Here is a 21,725-nt window from a genome sequence, read left to right as displayed (position 1 = left end):
AGGGACCATACCACCTATAGGTACTTACTACATATATGTACACATGTTGACAAATATACTTCAAAATATTGTCTTCGGTTACCGCGACAGTTACTCGTGCAATTTATTATAGTTATATCTATGTCTCATAGTTTTAAAATAAATAAATAAATAAATATTGGGGACATTACACAGATCGACATAGCCCCAAACTAAGCAAAGCGTGTACTATGGGTGCTAAGCGACGATATACATACATACTTAAATAGATAAATACATAACTATGGAAACGGATTATATCACGTATACTGAATTTACAATTCACCCCGACGTTTCGAACACTTTACAGCGTCCGTGGTCAACGGGTGACACCCATAATTAATTGTAAATTCATTACTTATAGGCGATATAATCCATTTTATTTCATAAATATCCTTCAAATTAAGGAAATTTATTTGAACTATCGAGTTATTAGTTTTTATCTAAAAAGTTAGTAGAATTAACGTCGCATGAGAAGACAAAGGTAATAATGACTTGTGGGCGGCACAATAACCAATACCCGTGGTGATTTTTTTTTACTGATAATAATGACACTCAAACCTCACACCCGGCATCCCTTTGACATGGACAAACCTTTTGTTTGAAAAGTTCTAGATGTAGCCGCGCTGTTTTACAAATACCTAGTTAAGAATGGTATTTTTTTTTGTTATTTTGGAGTGAACTACTTTGAAGTGAATATGTATCCATAGTCCTGGTTCTTAACTTGAGCTAGTCGGATAGGGTGTGACAAAAAGCATGAGACTTGACATGTATATAGATAACTTGCAAACACTTAACAGAAAAAAATAAAAGTACGCAGACGCCGAGGTGTCAATGTTTCCCCTCTTTTCCCTCATTTTTATATCACTATTTTCAGTTTTTTCATATTGTCATGAAAACCGTGAAAGCTATAATCACAATATTTAGGAAAAATATATTCTCCATAAAATTTCCCTCAATACTGTCTGTTAAGGTATAGCTTTAACTCATCATTTTAAAATTATGCTTAAGTCCCCCGCATAATATTTGTGTTTAACTACTAGTGGGATGAGTAGGGGTAGCACTACCGTCTGTTAGTAATATACTTTAAATGGAAATATTGTAGAGAATTTCATGGTACTTCTCCTAAACATCTTTCTGGTAAGTACCTACTCGTAATATTTACATACCAAAACCTTTAATACCTACCTTTAATAGTTTTCGTGAAAATTTAAAAAGCTAGAAATGGGAGATAATAGTGGGGGAAGAGATTGACTCCTCAGCGTGTTTCTACTTCTATTTATCCTTATGAACGTCAAAGCTATGTGCATACCAACTTTCATGCTTTCTAATTTAGGCCACTGAAAACGCGTGCCCTGATATATAATTAATAATGCCGAAAATGGAAAACATGGAAAAAATCGAGTAGTTAAAATTTGTCCCCCAGTCACAATTGCTCCGCTGTCCTTTTCTCATTTTAGTTATTAAGGTTTTATCATTTTTGGTTCTCATATTCGCTTGAACCAAGAACGCGAACGATCATCAAGCATCACTATAGGTCGAGAACGGATCGGACCCGCGGGTTTTTAGAGTCCGTCGATCCGGACGCACGGACTACACGGGTACCCGGACCTTAATTACACGGTCCCTAATTACCCGTTCCAAACGGGCCAGAAATCCGGATTCGTGTAACACGGGAACGGATACCCGGCAACGGGTACACGAAACACGGACGCGACCGGGAGCCCTACTTCATAGTGCGGGACTCCCTGATGCATGAGGTCGGAATGCACCGTAAAGCAACGAGCCCCGACCTGAACCCCATCAAACATCTCTGGGATGAGTTAAAACGGCTTATTTGGTCACGGGATCCTGCTCCAGCCACCCTCAACGAGCTGGAAGCCGTAGTTATTGAGGAATGGGAAAATATTCCTCAAAAATTGATCGTAACACTGATCAGGTCCATAACTGATCGCATGGAAGCTACAGGAATGGCCAGAGGGAGGAACACTGGGTTTTAAGGTTAATTTTAAGTAATTTTTTTCGATATTTGTTGATTTTATTGATGTAGTTCTGAAGACAATACAATAATATGGTACTGTTATCTGATAATGGAACCGGAAGATATGAACTGGAAATTCACGATGGAACGTCGTTACACAATTGTATTTGGATTTATTAGAAAAGTTTTGTAAACGTGTGTTATACATATTATATATTTTGCTTATCTTAATAAGTCGAATAGGGTCCATTGGGGTTATTTCGAATGTCACATAAAAATCACCATTATATCTATCATATCAAGATTCTCCTTTCGAAATTATCCGAGCATTTCTGTACTGCACTATACCCCTATGCATCCTACAAATAAGATCGGATCGGGATGAACCGTTTAAAATTATCCTAAAGCTGTTTACAATATTGTATGTACTAATCTTGAATTTCATTACTCATTAGCAGGTGCAACAAAATACTTTTTCTCAAACATGCAATGAAATATTGTCTTTACGTTCCTTAAAATGGGCTGGGAAGTATCGCTTTTTGGGCGCAACAACTCGAGAGGACTGTAAAGGGATTTCATATTATTTTTTAGGCCTAGGCCTGCAAAGTAACTTTTTTTATAAAATATTGTCCTTTAGAGCATTTTTTTTATTTCATTGTATGTTTGAGAAAAGCACTATACATGCCTCGGCGTGAAAACGGATTCCCGGCCTCGTATCCCTATCCGGCCTCGCTCGTATATACCCACTTGGCCGGAAATCCTCATTTTCCCGGCCTCTGATGTAATGTACTATATTGTGTATATTTGCTATCTTATGTAAACACTGCTAAGTAATAGACATACATGGATTCGAAAAACGATATCATTTTTTAAAATGTCTCTTACAGTCTGGCAAATAACAGTAGGAAATAAGTAGTAGTAGTAGTAATACACTTTTCATCACACCCGCACTTTAAATGTGCTATTGCACGCAGGCGGAGCGTGAGTTATAGAAAAATCGTTCTCCCAATGCAATAATGAAATTTCTTGTACCGTACTTAACTTTTTTACATCTATTTACATATTTTTTACATTGCGAGTGTGATGAAAAACATTGTGTGTAACTCAGGGAGTATGAATATTACAAACTCGAGTTTTTAAATCGCTCCGGTAAGCCGTCGCGATTTAACTTACTCTCGTTAGTAATATTCAACTTCCTCCCCTTGTTGCGCAATGTACTATTATTGTACAAAGATAAGAACACACACAGTAAAGAAAAAAGAACACACACATCATTTGTACAAAGGCGAACTTATCCCATTAAGGGATTTCTTCCAGTTAACCTTAGAGCAGTTAAAGGAGAATTGGAGACGGCAGACGTTCCTAAGCTAAACCTATACCTAACCTACAAACTGCAGCAATATAGACGTTATATCATATAAATAAATACGTTATACATAATTATAATACAGTTTTATGACTACCCTACATACATACACAATCTACCTAACCGCAAACATCTTTCAGATTAAGATAATTTAATAAGAGATTTATAATTGTGGCGCCACCGTCTATGTTTTGCAAGTGGCAACTATTGAGTCATTCTGTATGAAAACAGTAAGAGTTGTTGCTATGATCAAAGACATCCCAACCCTCCACACCCCTGCCTCATCCCTGCCCTGCTGCGCCGCGGTCCCGGGTTCGAATCCCGGTAAGGGCATTTATTTATGTGATGAGCTCAGATATTTGTTCCTGAGTCATGGATGTTTTCTATGTATATAAGTATTTGTATATTAAGTATATATATCGTTGTCTGAGTACCCACAACACAAGCCTTCTTGAGCTTACCGTAAGCCTCAGCCAATCTGTGTAACGACTCAGCCACGACATTGGTCTAAGCGCGACAGCGGTAAGCGGCGGCCATACCTTGGAGCGAGACACAGCGATGGGACTTTTCATTCGCACGTATGGCTGCCGCTCACCGCTGACGCGCTTATAGTGGAGTAAAAGTAAGGTACCCTGGACATAATTCAATAACTCGTCCTTTTTGATATTTTATTGGGTATTATTATTAAGCATCAAATAGTAATTATGTACATAGATAAAAAAAAAGACGATCGTATTCATATCTTATAAAAATCATGAGATAAAGTACATTATCCCACTTTTCGCTAACAGCAAAATAGTTAACCGAAAACTTTGTTAGATTAACTTTGTGGTGCACTCAGATGCGATCAGTTATTAGCGATATTACACAGAAAATAAATCTGATTGTGTACTTTTTTTTACCGCTTTCATTTAATGTGAATATCTAGGTAGGTAAAAATGGTGACCATGATATATATATCAATTTGCATTGTATTAAGTATATATAGACATTTAACACCGATCTTAAACATATATTTTTAACGCTTAAATAAACATGAATTTCTCAGTAGGTATAAATTGTAACTGAGATTTTTTTGCTTAAGACCAGGTTTTTGTGTACTATAATCATGATTTTATCAAAATTAATACTGTGAAGGTCGCGCTTAAGAAACTGTAAATGTCAGTAATTTAAAAGGGTGCAAAGTTGTCGTAGAGCGGCTGTCGCGGGGCGGGGGAGCGCGCGGGGCGCGGGCCTGGGAGAGCGCGCCGCGCACCGGCCGCGTCACCGCGGCGGATCGGTTAATAGGTTAGGGACGTAAGGTACCGGCCACACCAGAGCGTCGCGTGTCTCGGGGCGCGGACGGACGTCCGCGCCACGCCACCTGAGTGTAATTCAAAAATCGTCTCCTCAGTACATTTTGTATAGGAAGGACGTAAGACGCGCCCCAGGCGGCGTGGCGGCGGCGTGGCGCGCGCCGCGCCGCCTGGGACTTGGTGCCAATAGGACCATCTCGGGGTTATACCCGTTCGATTAAAAAAATAATTTGAAAATCGGTCCACGATTCTCGGAGATATCGAGTAACAAAAAAACCGACCAAGAGCGTGTCGGTCCACGCTCAGTGTAGGGTTCCGTAGTTTATCGTATTTTTCTCAAAACAATTTTCCTAGAAAGTCTTTATAAAGTTCTACTTTTTTGATCTTTTTTCATATTTTTTTAAACATAAGGTTCAAAATATAGAGGGGGGGGGGACGCACTTTTTTTTTCCTTTAGGAGCGATTATTTCCGAAAATATTAATATGATCAAAAACCGGCCAAGAGCGTGTCGGGCCACGCTCAGTGTAGGGTTCCGTAGTTTTCAGTATTTTTCTCAAAAACTACTGAACCTATCAAGTTCAAAACAATTTTCCTAGAAAGTCTTTATAAAGTTCTACTTTTGTGATTTTTTTCATATTTTTTAAACATATGGTTCAAAAGTTAGAGGGGTGGGGACGCACTTTTTTTTTCTTTAGGAGCGATTATTTCCGAAAATATTAATATTATCAAAAAACGATCTTAGTAAACCCTTATTCATTTTTAAATACCTATCCAACAATATATCATACGTTGGGGTTGGAATGAAAAAAAAATCAGCCCCCACTTTACATGTAGGGGGTACCCTAATAAAACATTTTTTTTCCATTTTTTATTTTTGCACTTTGTTGGCGTGATTGATACATTGGTACCAAATTTCAACTTTCTAGTGCTTACGGTTACTGAGATTATCCGCGGACGGACGGACAGACAGACAGACAGGGGGAAACTATAAGGATTCCTAGTTGACTACGGAACCCTAAAAAAACATTCAGTCGAATTGAGAACCTCCTACTTTTTTTGAAGTCGGTTAAAAAAACAACCTTTATTGCCGGCCGGCATACGGCTAACCGATTGAAACAGAAACATAAATGAAAAGAGAGGGCGAACGGCGACACCTGTGTGTCGGCGATTTCAAAGGTAAGCGCACGTGCACCCGATCTCGCTACCTACGCCCAGGTGCGGGCGCGGCTTTCGACCTTCGCGCCGTGCAATAGAATTTAATGTCGGCTGCTCGTGTGCGGTCTGTTTGTTTTATAGAGTGGCGGCATTTTCAACATCAAAGGGCAAAATTCTGCAAAATTTTGTGCAAAATTCTGTTATATCAATAACTTCTCACGTCACTAGATTATCGACTTTGAATGTCGAGTATATTTATAGTATCATCACTTTATTTCAGTGTACGAATTTCGTATGTGTTAAAAATCATTGTTCTAGCTTCATAAACCAGGGAGGAAATAATGGAGAGCGTTTATATGTCTTGTTTTGCCTTAATTCAATATCATCACATATTTTTGTTGCTGATAAAATAATACATCCTATATATCAAGGCCTTGTAGCTCGGCGAAAGAATCGTGATCGCGGAGTGCGCCGGCACTGATTATAATTATTTTGTCCAGTTATTATAATAACCTATACAAAAAGTACCGATAGAATAGGTATTCTAATCTATATCTGCATAGAACTATTTAAAACAAACCACAAAAGTTCATAGTTGATCGTTATTGGTACAGTCAGCAACTCAGCTGTGAATAAAGATAAAGTGCCAAATATATGTATACACATACCTTAATGTACCAAGTACCAACACTTGTACAGGAAATAAAATACTCTATACATATTTTTGGCACTTTGTCTTGCCAGCTGTGTTGTTGACTGTACACGATCTAAAAAGGAGCCGAACGGTTATTATAATTACGCGGCGACTTGCGTAGTCGGCGGCCGCGCGATACATAGTGCTGTCTCTGTTCAGGCCCCGTAGCCGAATGCCATTTCTCCGACGCGAAACGAAAACGAAACGCAGTCTGGCTCTGTCGCGCCAATACGCAAGAGCGATAGAGATAGATATCTACTAGCGTTTCGTTTCGTGAGCGTTTGTGCCATTCGGCTACGCACCCTGTTCTCACTACCACGAATTTGAAGAACAATATTGCTGTCTCTCTCAATCTTTAGGCGTCATTCATATATTACGTCATACTAAATGTGACAATCCATGTTAAAGGATTAAAAAAGCGTGACATTGGGGGGTCCAAATAGTAGTCCATAAACCACGTCTTTGACCAACGTGAGTGATATCTCTGTCACTCTTTACGTCTTTACTAACAGAAATTTAAATAACAATAGTGCTATCTCTGTCACTCTTTACTAACAAAAATTTAAATAACAAAAATGCTATCTCTGTCACTCTTTACTACCAGGAACTTAAATTATTATAGTGCTATCTCTATTCTCTGTCACTCTTTACTATCAGGAACTTAAATTGTTATAGTGCTATCTCTGTCACTCTTTACTACCAGGACCTTAAATTATTATAGTGCTATCTCTGTCACTCTTTACTGTGTGCGGGAAGTGCACATACCACGAGTTTGACTAACATGAGTGCTATCTCTATCACTCTTTACTACCAGGAACTTTAATTATGATAGTGCTATCTCTGTCACTCTTTACTACCAGGAACATAAATTTTATTATTACAGTGCTATCTCTGTCACTCTTTACTACCAGGAACTTAAATGATTATAGTGCTATCTCTGTCACTCTTTACTGTGTACGGGAAGTGCACATACCACGAGTTTGACTAACATGAGTGCTATCTCTGTCACTCTTTACTACCAGGAACTTAAATGATTATAGTGCTATCTCTGTCACTCTTTACTTCTAGGAACTTAAATATTTTTTTCGGTTTCGGTTTTGGTCTTGGTTTCGGTTTCGATTTCGGTTTTCGTTTCCATTCCCGTTTCGGTTTCCGTTTTCGTTTTCAGTTTTGTTTTTGTTTAAACTAACAGAACTAAAACTAAAACCAAAACCAAACCAGAAACGGGAAACCGAACACGGGAAACCGGATATCGGATACCGTATATCGGATGCTGGTTACCGGTTACTGTCTACCGTTTACCGGATACCGGTTACCGTCTACCGGTTACCGGTCACCGTTTACCGGATACCGGTTAACGGTCATTGGTTACTGGTTACCGGTTACCGGTCACCGAATACCGGAGACCCGTCACCGGTTACCGGTTACCGGTTACCGGATACCGGTTACCGGATACCGGTTACCGGATACCGGTTACCGGATACCGGTTACCGGATACCGGTTACCGGTTACCGGTTACCGGATACCGGTTACCGGATACCGGTTACCGGTTACCGGATACCGGTTACCGGTTACCGGATACCGGTTACCGGATACCGGATACCGGTTACCGGATACCGGTTACCGGATACCGGTTACCGGATACCGGATACAGGATACAGGATACCGGATACCGGTTACCGGTTATCGGTTACCGGTTACCGGTTACCGGGTACTAGATACCAGAAACCAGGTTTTGATTTCTGGTTTCTCATGTTACAACGTGTATAGATTAGTCGATACCAAGTCGGACACTTCCGATTAGGCGATTTCGGCTCGCATTGTTACGCAGCATTCGAGTGTTGAGTTTCTCACACATGAGGCCCCCTAATAAAATTTGTACCACTCATATTATTGATTTGACTCTCGCAACACAAACACCTCATGCCCACACAAATACACACAAAATAAAATCATTCACAAACTTCAAATCATTCAAAAACTCAACAGTCACACGCGCTCCTCGCGGTCCTCTAAGAACTCCCTCGCGAGAGTCGACACTTCAAAATGAAGCGACATCGCATCGGCTCATCATCCACAAATCCGAAAAGATCCACCGATAAATTTGTACCGGAAAGACCTCACCGCGACAATGTCATATTACCCAAATTACTTCAAAAATCCTCTGAAAGTGAAACAGTTCATTAGGTTTACCGTAAGAGTGAGTGAGACAGACACGCACTGTGCTTCAAATTTGCCTCGCCAAAATACGTTACACACGACTCGAAAGAATACAGTCTTAAGCGCCGCAAGCTTTCATACATATTACGTTGTTGTGATCCAAGCATCTCGTCAAGCTCGATAGGTACTATTATTGAGCTAACGACTTGACCAGTTTAACGTGACCTATCGGACTAATTGATTTGTATGACTTTTGTCACTTGTAATAAGGGAGCTCTCTTATACTGGACGGTGAAATATTTGTTATCGAAGCGTTTTGAAAACGCGGCGCCCTTGATATGAAACACGTGTTGACGACTCGCCGCCCGTTCCCGCTACTACTATACTAGCTATACCTACTCTGTGCACGACCTTATTCTGCAGGTAATAACGTTCATATTAAAGCGCAAGTAAGAAAAATATCAATTAAGTAATGAATCTTACATATTTGTTGTTTAATTGATTTCGTATAGTACTAAGAATATATTAACGGCAAAATTTACCATCTTTCAATTTAGTTAGGTATTTTTCCTTTCCTAAAATTATCAATATTTAAGATTTTGAACAAGCGCCAAAAGTATTGGTATAAGTTTTAATAATTTATCAACACACGTAATATTATATTCATAATAAATTGCAGGATTACGGTTAACAATATTTTCTAGTGAAATACGCCTGAAAATGTGTAACTTACTAAACCTTCTTTATAAATGATAGTTCTGTATGAATTATTTATAAAAATTAGATGTTTTTATATGAAATGCAGGTGTCACAACATAATACAAGCACTTTTTCCGGATTACATTTAATACTTTAGTTATAAAATCAAAAAATATTCAAAGTTCGTTTTTATTTTTTTTTAAATTGAATCAGAACCCTAATTTGATTAATAATTTGTATTTTAACTATCACTAATGATACTTTATACGACAGAAAAAGAAAATTACGGTTATCGAATTATGTCCAGGTCAAGCTATTTTTCCTGGTCTATTAGACCGATGTCGTGGCTGGACCGTAAGAATGTCCTATAATATTTATTTATTTATATGTAACTCCGTATAGACGGATAAAGTGTAAGAAAAAAACGTACCTCAAAGCCCTAGACAAAAAGGTATGTACGGTGGTCTAGATGGCTTTACACCTTTGGGGAACGCTCGGCTAGATGGCGCTAATATTAATATTTGACATTTTAACACATATCAAGCAAACAATATGGGCCAAATTGTCAAAACTGAGGTCCAAGAGTTTTAAGCCAGTGTCTAGAGATGGCAGTCTATGCACTGTGATTACACATTTTACTTTGACAGTAACTCTCTATAATACTCGATCCTCTTTGCTATGATAAAAACAACCACTTTTCTTTTTTTGCCAGCTTGTACTTACATTTAAACAAATCCGTGCTTCTGAAGTGGTTAAAAATATAAATTAAAGTAAATAAAAATCTGAGTTGCACGTAACATTTTAAGATTGAGTCTTTGTTTAAATCAAGTGGTTTTTAAAACCACAAGTGAAATAAAACGTACCTACGTAATAAAACGTACGTATTTTAAAAATAAATAAGACTGAATAGGAAAACCCTTTGATCACATCTTTGCATGTACCAAAGAAACCTCAAAGGAATCTTATCGGCTGCTCAAATCTTTCCGTAGGTACGTCAATGCGGAAATGAAGTTATAATGTGATCGAATGTAGATTTCTTTCTTGCAATTTGTTGAAATGTTTTTCTGACAGGAACCTGATTGGAAGTTAACACTGAGAGAAAAAACAACCAATTTTCATGTTCGTTCAACAAGTTTTTTGGTTAAAATAGCATTCAAACAACAAGTTAGATTTTGTTAAGTATAACTAGTAAATTCTACAAGTTTCATTTTATTTTAATCAGTATTTTATTTGAATCAACAAGTCGATTATATAAAAGCAACATGACTCATATTGTTTTAAAGATATGTTTGGATGATTCAATCAAATATCTTTTAACAAGTTTGACCTTGTTGTTCGAACAAATTCGACTTGTATCATCAACATTGTGATTTATTCCGTTTATTAAATACTTTTGTCGGCCGTTCATTGCCTGTTCAACAACGAAATATTGGCGCTGAGTAATAATGCTACTTACCAACCCAACAATAGGCACAGAATCGTCAGTGTCAAGTGTATCCCTGTGGTGAAATGGGCCACTACTGTATTTCTAAAACTAGTTTGAAAAATTGCTGTTGGAATAAATTTGCATGTACAATGTTGTATGTATGTACAATGTTCAAAAATAAAATAAAAACTCGAAACACGATATTTATTGTCATACTATCAAAACTTTTCTTATGAAATAAAACTATGGAAACGGATTAAATCGCGTATAATGAATTTAAAATACATCCCGACGTTTCGAACTCTTTACAGCGTTCGTGGTCAACGGGTGACTGAGGAAAAATTACAATGTGCAAAAGCTACCCACATAGAATAAATATTAACGAGCCATGACCACAAATAATATAGATTTGTAAGGCAGGTTCACACACTATTAATAAAGCTAGTTATACAATATTTAAAAAAAAAAAAATTTTTCCTCAGTCACTCGTTGACCACGAACGCTGTAAAGAGTTCGAAACGTCGGGATGTATTTTAAATTCATTATACGCGATTTAATCCATTTCCATAGTTTTATTTCATGAGTAACTATCGCGGTAACCGAAGACAATATTAAAACTTTTCTTGTTAGAATTCTAATATTTTTCAGAAAATATTCGAAGCTCACTGCATCGTAGGCCACGTCTATGCCTTTGGCTAGTCTGTGGTCAAGAGTAAGCCCATAAAAAAAAACTGGCTTACCTGCAGAAATTTGACGAATTTGCACATGAACTCCCCGCGAGCCACGCTATCGTATGTTTTTGGACGATATCTGCGAACACCAGAACGAGGCCCACGAACAGATCTGCAGACAAATAAAATATATACATTATTATTAATAATTTTAAAATTGGCTTGGGAGGCCGATATTCGAACAACTGCAGGGCACCTCTGGATGAGACTAGCCCAGGGGGCGTAGCCCATCGTGCGTAAAAGCATTCCCACTCCGTCAAAAAAAAAGGGGGCGTAGCCGAATGGCATTTCTGCTACGCGAAACGCCACCGAAACGCAGCAGAAATGTAGTTTGGCTCTGTAGCGCCAATACGCAAGAGCTATAGAGATAGATAGCTACAAAAGAGATATTATTGTGAGCGTTTCGTGAGCGTTTGTGCATTCGGCAATGCACACTGGACCGAGATAAGTGGCGTACACGAAGGGAGGCCTATGCTCAGTAGTGGGTGATTAACGGCTAAAATGAAGATGATGATGAATGGAAAATTTTAGTTCAGGTACAATACCACAACTTGAACAGTTAGTTTAGTTTAGTTTAGTTTGATTTCGTATGCGTCGCATCGCCGTCCCGCGACCATCGCGCGACCGTCGCCCACGCAAGCCACGGGGTTAGTGTGAAATGTAGCGGAATCAAAAAAGGCTTCGGAAGTTAACTACCATTCTGTAAAGCATTAAACAAAAATAGACCAAGATAAACTTAAAACAATATCTCTTGGACATCCTATGGCCATTATGCCCACTGGATCGTTTAAGAGATTATTATGGTTTATAATTATAGTGATATTTTTGTTTTTGTTGTACTTATTAGCGAGATTTGACTCCACAGTTTTGTGGAGCTATATATTTAAAATAATGTTCTTGTACCCACATGTATAGTAATTGAATAAATAAATATAAATAGAAAGGATAACTTTCATATTTAATTTTCTGACCGCGAACTGTAGTACTGTAGTTATTTACTTAGAAAAGTTATTCATCAGATACTTTTGCCGCGATTCATCTCGTATTATTTCTGACTGAACGATTATAGCTAAAACCAAGGATTATTTATATATGATTTACATACTTAATTCTCGAATCGTACTTCGATTTTTTTAGCGCCACCTATTAAATACTATCATAACTACAATGGTGATGCCTACAATTTTTTTTTTTTCAAAATGTGTATTAACGTGATATCATGATTTTAAAATAAAGAAATATTATGTTATTTGATCTCATAAAAAATAAAAACACGCAATAATATTTGGGGAAAATATGATTTTGGCCACTTCCAGGCTGCGAACAGCGCCATCTAGTTTTAAGCCTAAAACGCCCATACATTTCAGGGGTAGATACGCTTTTTTGTATGGGCTTTGTCAATTCAGTATTAAATCGTTCTTGGCTAAAACATATTTTTATGCCCAATGAAAAGCAAATGTGTCATAAAATTAAAAGCAAAATACTTTCATTCTTAGTAGTGTAAGTACCTAGGAAACGAAAGCGAAACATTTAAAAAAAATTATTATTTACGATAAAAGTTATTGCATAATTTTGCAAAGCTGGCAAACGAAATGTCGAGACTTGAGAGATAAAAACAAAGTGGTTGTGTTAATAAAATTTAATTACATTCAATTCAAGAGTACCTAATTAATTAACACCTGTGCGTGGCCGAATACCCAAACGCTTCATGATTCGCTCACGATTTGTCCACGATTCGCTCACGATGCGCTCACGATTCGTTCATGATTCTTCTCACGATTCGCTCACGATTCGTCCACGATTCGCTCACGTTCCGTGAGCGTTTCGTGAAGCGTTTGTGAATTCGGCTACGCACACTGAAGCTTACTTTAACAGGGGCAATAAAATTAAACTATACTCTCCCCTCCTTAAACCAATTTTATAAAACAACTTGTTATTTTTAGCAGGAGTCCGCTGGATGCGGGTGGCGCAGGACAGGTCATTGTGGCAATCTTTGGAGGAGGCCTATGTCCAGCAGTGGACGTCTTTCGGCTGATATGATAATGATGATGATGATATTGAAAGAAAGAAAGAAAAAATATTTGCAAACACACGTCAACGTAAACAATAATGAAAACAGACAATGTGTGTCAGTAAAAAGGTTTCATTCGGCAACGCTCACGAAACGAAACGCTCGTGAGTATTGGCGCGACAGAGCCAGACCACCTTTCGCGGCGTTTCGTTTTCGTTTCGCGTCGCAGAAATGCCATGTTTTACAATGTTTCCATTATTAATTAAAGTGTCCACTGGTTATAAACTAAAATCCATAATCCTACGGACCAAATTGACAAGTAAGTTTGAACAAATGTTGCCACAGTTTGGCCAGTGCCGTTCTTATCGATATTAAAATTATTATTACACCGTAGATTTAAGGTGCACCCAGACGGTACAATCAAATTGGCAATTTGATATTTTAATCAATATACCAACTTTTTTTGTGATTTCGACAGATCGAAAGGTCTGTAGACCCCTAATTAGATATAAAATGTTAATTTCAAACCAGCAATAATGTAAATGAAATTTATATATTTATTATGATAGTTTATTGAATCTTTACAAATGAATTATTACAATAATTATTGTGTTACAGCCGAAAGATGAAAAGATTGTGTAAATCACATAATAAAAACCGAGGACAAAATGTTACAACTCGACCATTTAGTGGACAATGTCTAGGATCGTTTTATTATAAATGTAACTGATGATGATGATGAAGATGACGAAATAACGGAGCTTGGAAATGAATAATATTTTATAATAAAGACTACTCATTATCGGACAACATATTTTTTTTACTTACTGGTTCGGATACCTTTTTATGCTATAAAACTAGTGGGTAAAAACGCATTTTATCCATCCACTACCTCGAAAACTGAACAAACCAAAATGTTTACCTTGTATTTAAAAGTAACATTCGTATTTTTTTGATTTAAACTAGTCTGTTATTTGTACTTTACAACTTGTCGATATATTGTTATCGACATATTACCCTTCACTATTTTTATTTCACTGTTCCTGGTAACATTTCATCTGTCAGTCATTTGTCAATTTAGTCCGCAGAATTGTGAATTTTAGTTTAGATGTCACGCGTGTTATGTGGATACAGGTGGAACTCAACTTAATAGTGTAGTAGTCCCCCACTCGAGATTTGCCCCGCTGTACCTTATTTAAGAGTGTTTAGTCTAGTAAGTAATCTGTAACAGAGGTATACTATATAATCATCATACGCGACGCGCGTTTGACTTGTCGTATCGATTGAGTATAAGAAAGATTTTTGATGTTACCTTATGAATGGGAGAAGAATGAAAAAGATATTGGGTTTTTGACGACTGGTCTGGCTCAGTCGGTAGTGACCCTGCCTGCTAAGCCGCGGTCCTGGGTTCGAATCCCAGTATGATGAGCACAGATATTTGTTCCAGAGTCATGGATGTTTTCTATGTATATAAGTATGTATTTATCTATTTAAATATGTGTATCGTCGCTTAGCACCCATAGTACAAGCTTTGGTTAGTTTGGGGCTTAGTTAAGTCCCAAATATTTATTTATTATTTATTATTATTTTGTAGACAGCCCCCGGCGTGCCCCGGCAGTGATTCCTATTACTCGTACTTCTGATCGGAACTTTATTTTTATCCATGAAAACATTTTAATAAGGCAAAATATCATTTTTTTTTTGTTAGCCTATTTGAGTGTCCCACTGCTGGGCAAAGGCCTCTCCCCTGGCTCTCCATGACTCCCTGTTCTCTGTTTCCTCCGGCCAGTTCTTCAGAAAGGCGTCAAGATCGTTTCGCCATCTTTGCCTGGGCCTGCCCGGCCCTCGCTTCTTCGTCGGCATCCACTTGGTGGCTATGTTAGCCCACCTATCCGAATGCATGCGATAGACGTGGCCGGCCCAGTCCCATTTAAGCCTGGCGGTTTTTTTGCATCAATATTGGAATAAAATTCAAAATAAGCAAATATTTGTTTATGGGGAAATATTTGACGTAAATTATGAGCTTGGATTCAAATTATCCATATAAAACACAATATAACTCCGTTAAAAATAAATATAGTCTAAGAAAAATACTTACATCCGAAACATCGACGAAAAATTATCTCGTTCAGATGGCGCTTGATAGTAGATGGCGACAATGATTATGTTCCATTCCACTACAACAGAAAAACCCACATTGAGATACGTCAAAATGGCGCCAAGACCAACACATTTGAGAGTTGCTTCATTCGATAGATGAGCCATTTTTTTTTTCAAAGTTGTCCACCCCACTTTTTTTGTAACATAGGTATTTTTACGCGATTCATACTCAGAATCGCGAGGTTTTCGATCCTGATAGGAGAAAAAAAATGTCCCAAGATTTCCATACATTTTTCAGACCTTCCATTCCGTTACCGCCATACAAAATGTGTGAAAAAATGGTAACGGAATGGGAAAAAACCTTGGGACACTTTTTTTCTCCTATTAAGATTGAAAGAGCTCGCGATTCTGAGTGGAAACCACACAAAAAATCCAAATAAAAAAAAAGTGGGGTGAACAACTTTGAAAAAAATGGCCCAGATTTTCTTATTATAAATATTATAATATTTCATTATATGGACACGAAGTTCTCATCTTCATCATTTGCCTAAGTCCAATAAAATTAAGTAAATGGTTTTGTTCCAGCTATCGCCGGGCAAGTGTGGCCATCGGTTTCACCGAACAAAGGACCCGACTCCGCTTGAGTAATAAGGGTGACAACATTTTGACTAAAATAGGAATATCTCAAATCAGATCTGCAATGAAATTTCGCTAAGTGCCAATTGGATTCACACAAATAGTACGGGGCGGAACAGGGGAATTAGTATGAATGTATAGTCCCAGCTGGCAGAAAACATGGAACTTGGCATATACTTGGCATATAAGAGAAACCCTAAAAATAGAAGTAGAAACACGCCGAGGTGTCTTTCCTCTCATTTTTATATCCCTATTTTTAAAGGCGCTCTAAATTGCTTCGACATAAAATTCATTAAAAATGTCAATACTCCATTATGTAGCCACAGTTATTCAGAGATGTATAAGCTCGTATGTAGCTCTAGCTATTGGAAGCATGTGAGTATACAAGGTGCTCGCGAGGAACCCATATAACTTTAACGGCATATTCTTGGTCTTGGTCACATTTTAAGACTAAAATGTCATATAAACTTTTCTAGATTTCGTCTAGTTTCAGAGTTATTGCCAATTAAAAAAAACATTTCCGTATTGTTACTAAGAAAAGGTCTTCTTAACGGCGCTGATGCGCAGTTGTGGAGCATAGTCTCACAGTAGGTAGTCATTGATAGATGTCAAAATGTGACAAGAAAAACTTCCAAAAAATTTGGTTTTTAGAAAAATAAATTAAGGAACTCATTTTAATTGCCAACTTCATGGATAAAAATTACTTTATATGTGAAAATACGTCAAAAAAAGTAAAAAAAAAAAAAAAAAAAAAATTTTTGCGAAAAAATTTTAAAATTCATATAACATTTTTCTTTCTTTTTGCCTCAGAAACGCGTGGTTCATGCGGGTTCCTCGCGAGCACCTTGTATACATACATATATAAAATATTTACAATGACATGCCTATCCAATGACCCACCTCTCGCCTCTTTAGGTTTCCGGACAGGACTCCGACTGACTCCATACAAAATTATATTGTCTTCGGTTACCGCGATAGTTACTCATGAAATAAAACTATGGAATATATGGCATTTGTGTTGTATTGTGTTGGACATTTGCAGTTTGTTCTTTGTCAATTTTGTGTAGATTAATTGGGTTAATAATTTTTTAACATAGTAATGGTAAATTTTTTGAATATTGTATAACTAGCTTTATTAATAGTGTGTGAACCTGCCTTAGAAATCTATATTATTTGTGGTCATGGTTCGTTAATATTTCTTGTATGTGGGTAGCTTTTGCACATTGTAATTTTTCCTCAGTCACCCGTTGACCACGAACGCTGTAAATAAAGAGTTCGAAACGTCGGGATGTATTTTAAATTCATTATACGCGATTTAATCCGTTTCCATAGTTTTATTCCATACAAAATTGTCCATTTTACTGTACTAATGATTTTCAATATCCATCTTCTTTGACTCATATTTACTTCAGTTTACAGATCATAACCAATTTCTATAATATTTTTAAGGATATTAAACAAATACAAACATGTTACCGAATATAAACTGTTAATGTAACAATTATTTACATGTTAGCTTTAGTTTCTCCATCCTGTTGACGTCTTGTGTACTTTTTCCCAAAGATTATAAAACTCTCATCGCCTAGCGCCGCTTCTAAACAATATGTTTTAAGACGATACTATACAGGTCAATTCTCCATACAAACGCTCTCGACTATTTCCTCCCTGGTTTTTGAAGATAGAGCAATGATTTTTAAACACAAATTACTATTATTTTTATCTGATTTACCGGTTTGAGTTTTTGCTATTTTTATTTTAAAAGACGCTAGAGCCAATAAAAAAATTCTAAAAACGGCCTTTTTCAATATGGCTCAAAAAAAGGTGTGATACTCTAATCCAATCAAAACAGTCCCAAAATTATTTCATTGTTATTCAGATTCTCAAATTTTGAAGTTCCGTTTAAATAAGTTTTGAAGGAGAAAACAGTCGAGAGCTGAACCTCGATTTTAAAGATTTTTTCGCAATATCTTTTAACTGAGTTGTTCTTAATGACCATTTTTTTTCGATAAATCTAGTTAATAACGTATATTTAACTGAAATTCCCAAATTGAAAGGGGGCATCCTTTCCATTTTAGCGTTTTCGCTCCCGTAGCGTCTTAATAATAAACATGGTATCTATATTCCAGTTGTGCATAGTTATTTATAGCTTCCTTCTGATATACAATTGAAAGAACGATCAAGATCATATCGTACTTAGGATCATACGCAGTTACACATCCTTCAATAAAGTTTTTCACATTCCATTTGGAAAGTGTACTTATCTTCCCTGTAAGAATGGAACAAAGCGGCACTTTTCAGTTTAAGGGCTTTATGGTTGCCAGTATGAAATATTAACGTGGGCAATGTAACTAATCCATTTTTTCTATTATTACACTATGATGTTGAGTTCTACATGTATCCACTGAACACGTCTACCATATACAGAGTGGGGCCTATAGTTCTACAACATTTGTACGTCCACCCTGAACACGTCTACCATATGACAACTATAATGGTGGACACACTATTTAATAATGCAAACTTTGTAAAACATGGAATAAATGGACCAGTTACATTTGTCCCCCAGTCGAGATTAATTTGTCCCGCTGTAAGCTACTTTAATAAAATATGTCGATTAAGTGCGTAATATTTTTACAACAGCGATAAATCATATTTTGGGATTTCCTCAAAGGTGATGTGTAATTCTGTGTGTCACATGTCACATGGTAGCGATATTATTTCCACCACTACGCTCAAAATTCAATTTCAGAATTCCTCGCCGCTGTAGGAAGCGTTTAATGCATTTGACTATTTTGACTACGTTGTACTAACAGGATGCTAGTTCGAATCTATCTCTGGATATTGGAGTAGCCTACTTTTTTATACTACGTCGGTGGCAAACAAGCATACGGTCTGCCTGATGGAAAGCGGTCACCGTAACCTATGGACGCCTGTAACTCAACTTGCTACTTGCAACTCACTCAACCTGTTACTGCTACTTGGTAATTTATACAATTTATGATTTAAAATAATTATTTATAGGTAAATTCTACCTGCCAGCTCAAGGCATCAAGTTAAAATTTGTATGAAATTACTTTGCACTTTTGTGGATAAAATTCAATTTTGCTATCCGTTTTCGAACAGCATAATAATTATTTGGTCTACCAGTTGGTGTCGTGAAAATTATTTGATACTAGCGACCCGCCCCGGCTTCGCACGGGTATTATACCTACATGTAAACCTTCCTCTAGAATCACTCTATCTTTTAAAAAAAACCGCATCAAAATCCGTTGCGTAGTTTCAAAGATTTAAGCATACATAGGGACATAGGGACAGAGAAAGCGACTTTGTTTTATACTATGTAGTGATTAATTACGGGTTTCACCAAAAACAAGCAGAATTAAAAAAAAGAATGTAACTAAGTGTTTTTATTAATGTTGGGTTGTAAAGGTTAAATAAAATCAGATTGCAAATGTCGGAGACGAGGTTACTAAGATGGATGTGCGTCATGACGAAAATAAGATAAAGCCAATACTAACGTGAACGCACAGCACAAAAACTAAAAGGAAAAGAGTTTTCCCCTCACTAGCTCGGAAACACGTGTTTTGTCCTTTAATACCAGCGGGTAAAAACGCATTTTATCCACTAGTGGGTAAAGTAATTTGACCTTGAATAAAGTCAAATTAATTGCTTTAAAATTGATAAAAGTAGGTGAATCTAGTAATAAAGATGATTTACCAACTGTGGAATTACTGGAAGCAGTGATAAACGCATTTTTTGCGTTGTAGTTTCCTCGCTATAGTGAGGGGAAAAGTTTTGTGTTACACTCGGGTGCAAATGTATTTTACTTCTCGTGTGTTAAAAAACTCGCTTCGCTCGTGGTTCAACTATAGAATCCTTTCACTTGCTCGTTTTTCAATTCCACACTCGGCGTTAAAATACAACTTTGCCCCTTTGTATAACAAATAACTATTCTTCTTTCACTTGTTTGTGATATAGGTGCAACTTTCAAGCTTCCCCTTATCTGAGTACTTAGCCAAATTCTCAAATGCTCTCGATAATATCTGTTTTGTAGCTATATATCTATATCGCTCTTGCATATTTGGCGCGACAGAGCCAGACTGCATTTCTATCGGCATCTGGCGTCGACGATTGCGGTTCGGCTGATTCTCGTCACGCCCGGATCATTTTTTTATTCCATTAAGTATGTAATAGTTTTCAGATTACCATTGGATAAGTTTTGGTTCCATATTGTGCATCAATTTTGAAATCAGCACCCCTGTAACCTACACAACGACACCAATGATCACTTTTGTGTCAATGTGAATGTCATTTATTTTGGATTCCAAGTTTTGCGTCATTTTTAGGGTTCCGTAGTCAACTAGGAACCCTTATAGTTTCGCCATGTCTGTCTGTCCGTCCGTCCGTCCGTCCGTCCGTCCGTCCGTCCGTCCGTCCGCGGATAATCTCAGTAACCGTTAGCACTAGAAAGCTGAAATTTGGTACCGATATGTATATCAATCACGCCAACAAAGTGCAAAAATAAAAAATGGAAAGAAATGTTTTATTAGGGTACCCCTCCCTACATGTAAACTGGGGGCTGATATTTTTTTTCATTCCAACCCCAACGTGTGATATATTGTTGGATAGGTATTTAAAAATGAATAAGGGTTTACTAAAATCGTTTTTTGATAATATTAATATTTTCGGAAATAATCGCTCCTAAAGGAAAAAAAAGTGCGTCCCCCCCCTCTAACTTTTGAACCGTATGTTTAAAAAATATGAAAAAAAATCACAAAAGTAGAACTTTATAAAGGCTTTCTAGGAAAATTGTTTTGAACTTGATAGGTTCAGTAGTTTTCGAGAAAAATACGGAAAACTACGGAACCCTACACTGAGCGTGGCCCGACACGCTCTTGGCCGGTTTTTTTTATATATTTATTACATATACATAAACTATCAATAACAGGGCATCCTAACACGATAGTAAATGGAAATTTACTCAACTATTATTATCATATATCTCTGTTTAGCCCGATGGTTGACTGGTAGAGAATGCCATCACCATCAGGCATTAAGTCCGCCATTTGTACATATATGTGAAGGTTGCGAGTTACTGAAAAAGGCAATTCAGGCAGTGTAACAAAATGCCGAAAAATAATAATCACAAATTGACGTGATTTTTTAAGTGGAGATAGTTGAAGGGATGGAGAGTGACATAGGCTACTTTTTGTCTCTTTCTAACGCGAGCGAAGCCGCGGGCAAAAGCTAGTGTTATTATATTTTAACAAAAACGTTATTGAAACCAATAGAGATTTCATGATGATGTTAAATATTTACTTAATCATAACCTACGCTTAGTAATCATGACATGTAAAATGTAATTATTATTCATAAACAAAAATCATATCTATCTTCTATTTCCTAAAATACTTTATTGTCAGTGACACGTATGCCAGCGATATTAATTATA

The 21,725-nt window shown here is 37.0% G+C and overlaps 1 protein-coding gene across 1 annotated transcript in view; it reads right to left on the bottom strand.

The window, feature by feature from the left end:
* LOC125226163 (cardioacceleratory peptide receptor-like) overlaps positions 1-21,725 on the bottom strand; it is a 233,801-nt gene that overhangs the window by 38,450 nt on the left and 173,626 nt on the right. Inside the window, 2 exon segments of the mRNA XM_048130067.1 lie at positions 11,536-11,564; positions 11,567-11,638. Coding sequence (XP_047986024.1) covers positions 11,536-11,564; positions 11,567-11,638 — 101 coding nt within the window.

Source organism: Leguminivora glycinivorella, chromosome 5, assembly GCF_023078275.1.
Source record: "Leguminivora glycinivorella isolate SPB_JAAS2020 chromosome 5, LegGlyc_1.1, whole genome shotgun sequence".
In the NCBI taxonomy this organism is placed as follows: domain Eukaryota; kingdom Metazoa; phylum Arthropoda; class Insecta; order Lepidoptera; family Tortricidae; genus Leguminivora; species Leguminivora glycinivorella.
The sequence above is the reverse complement of the archived record's forward strand: the minus strand, read 5'-3'. Positions and strand labels throughout refer to the sequence as shown.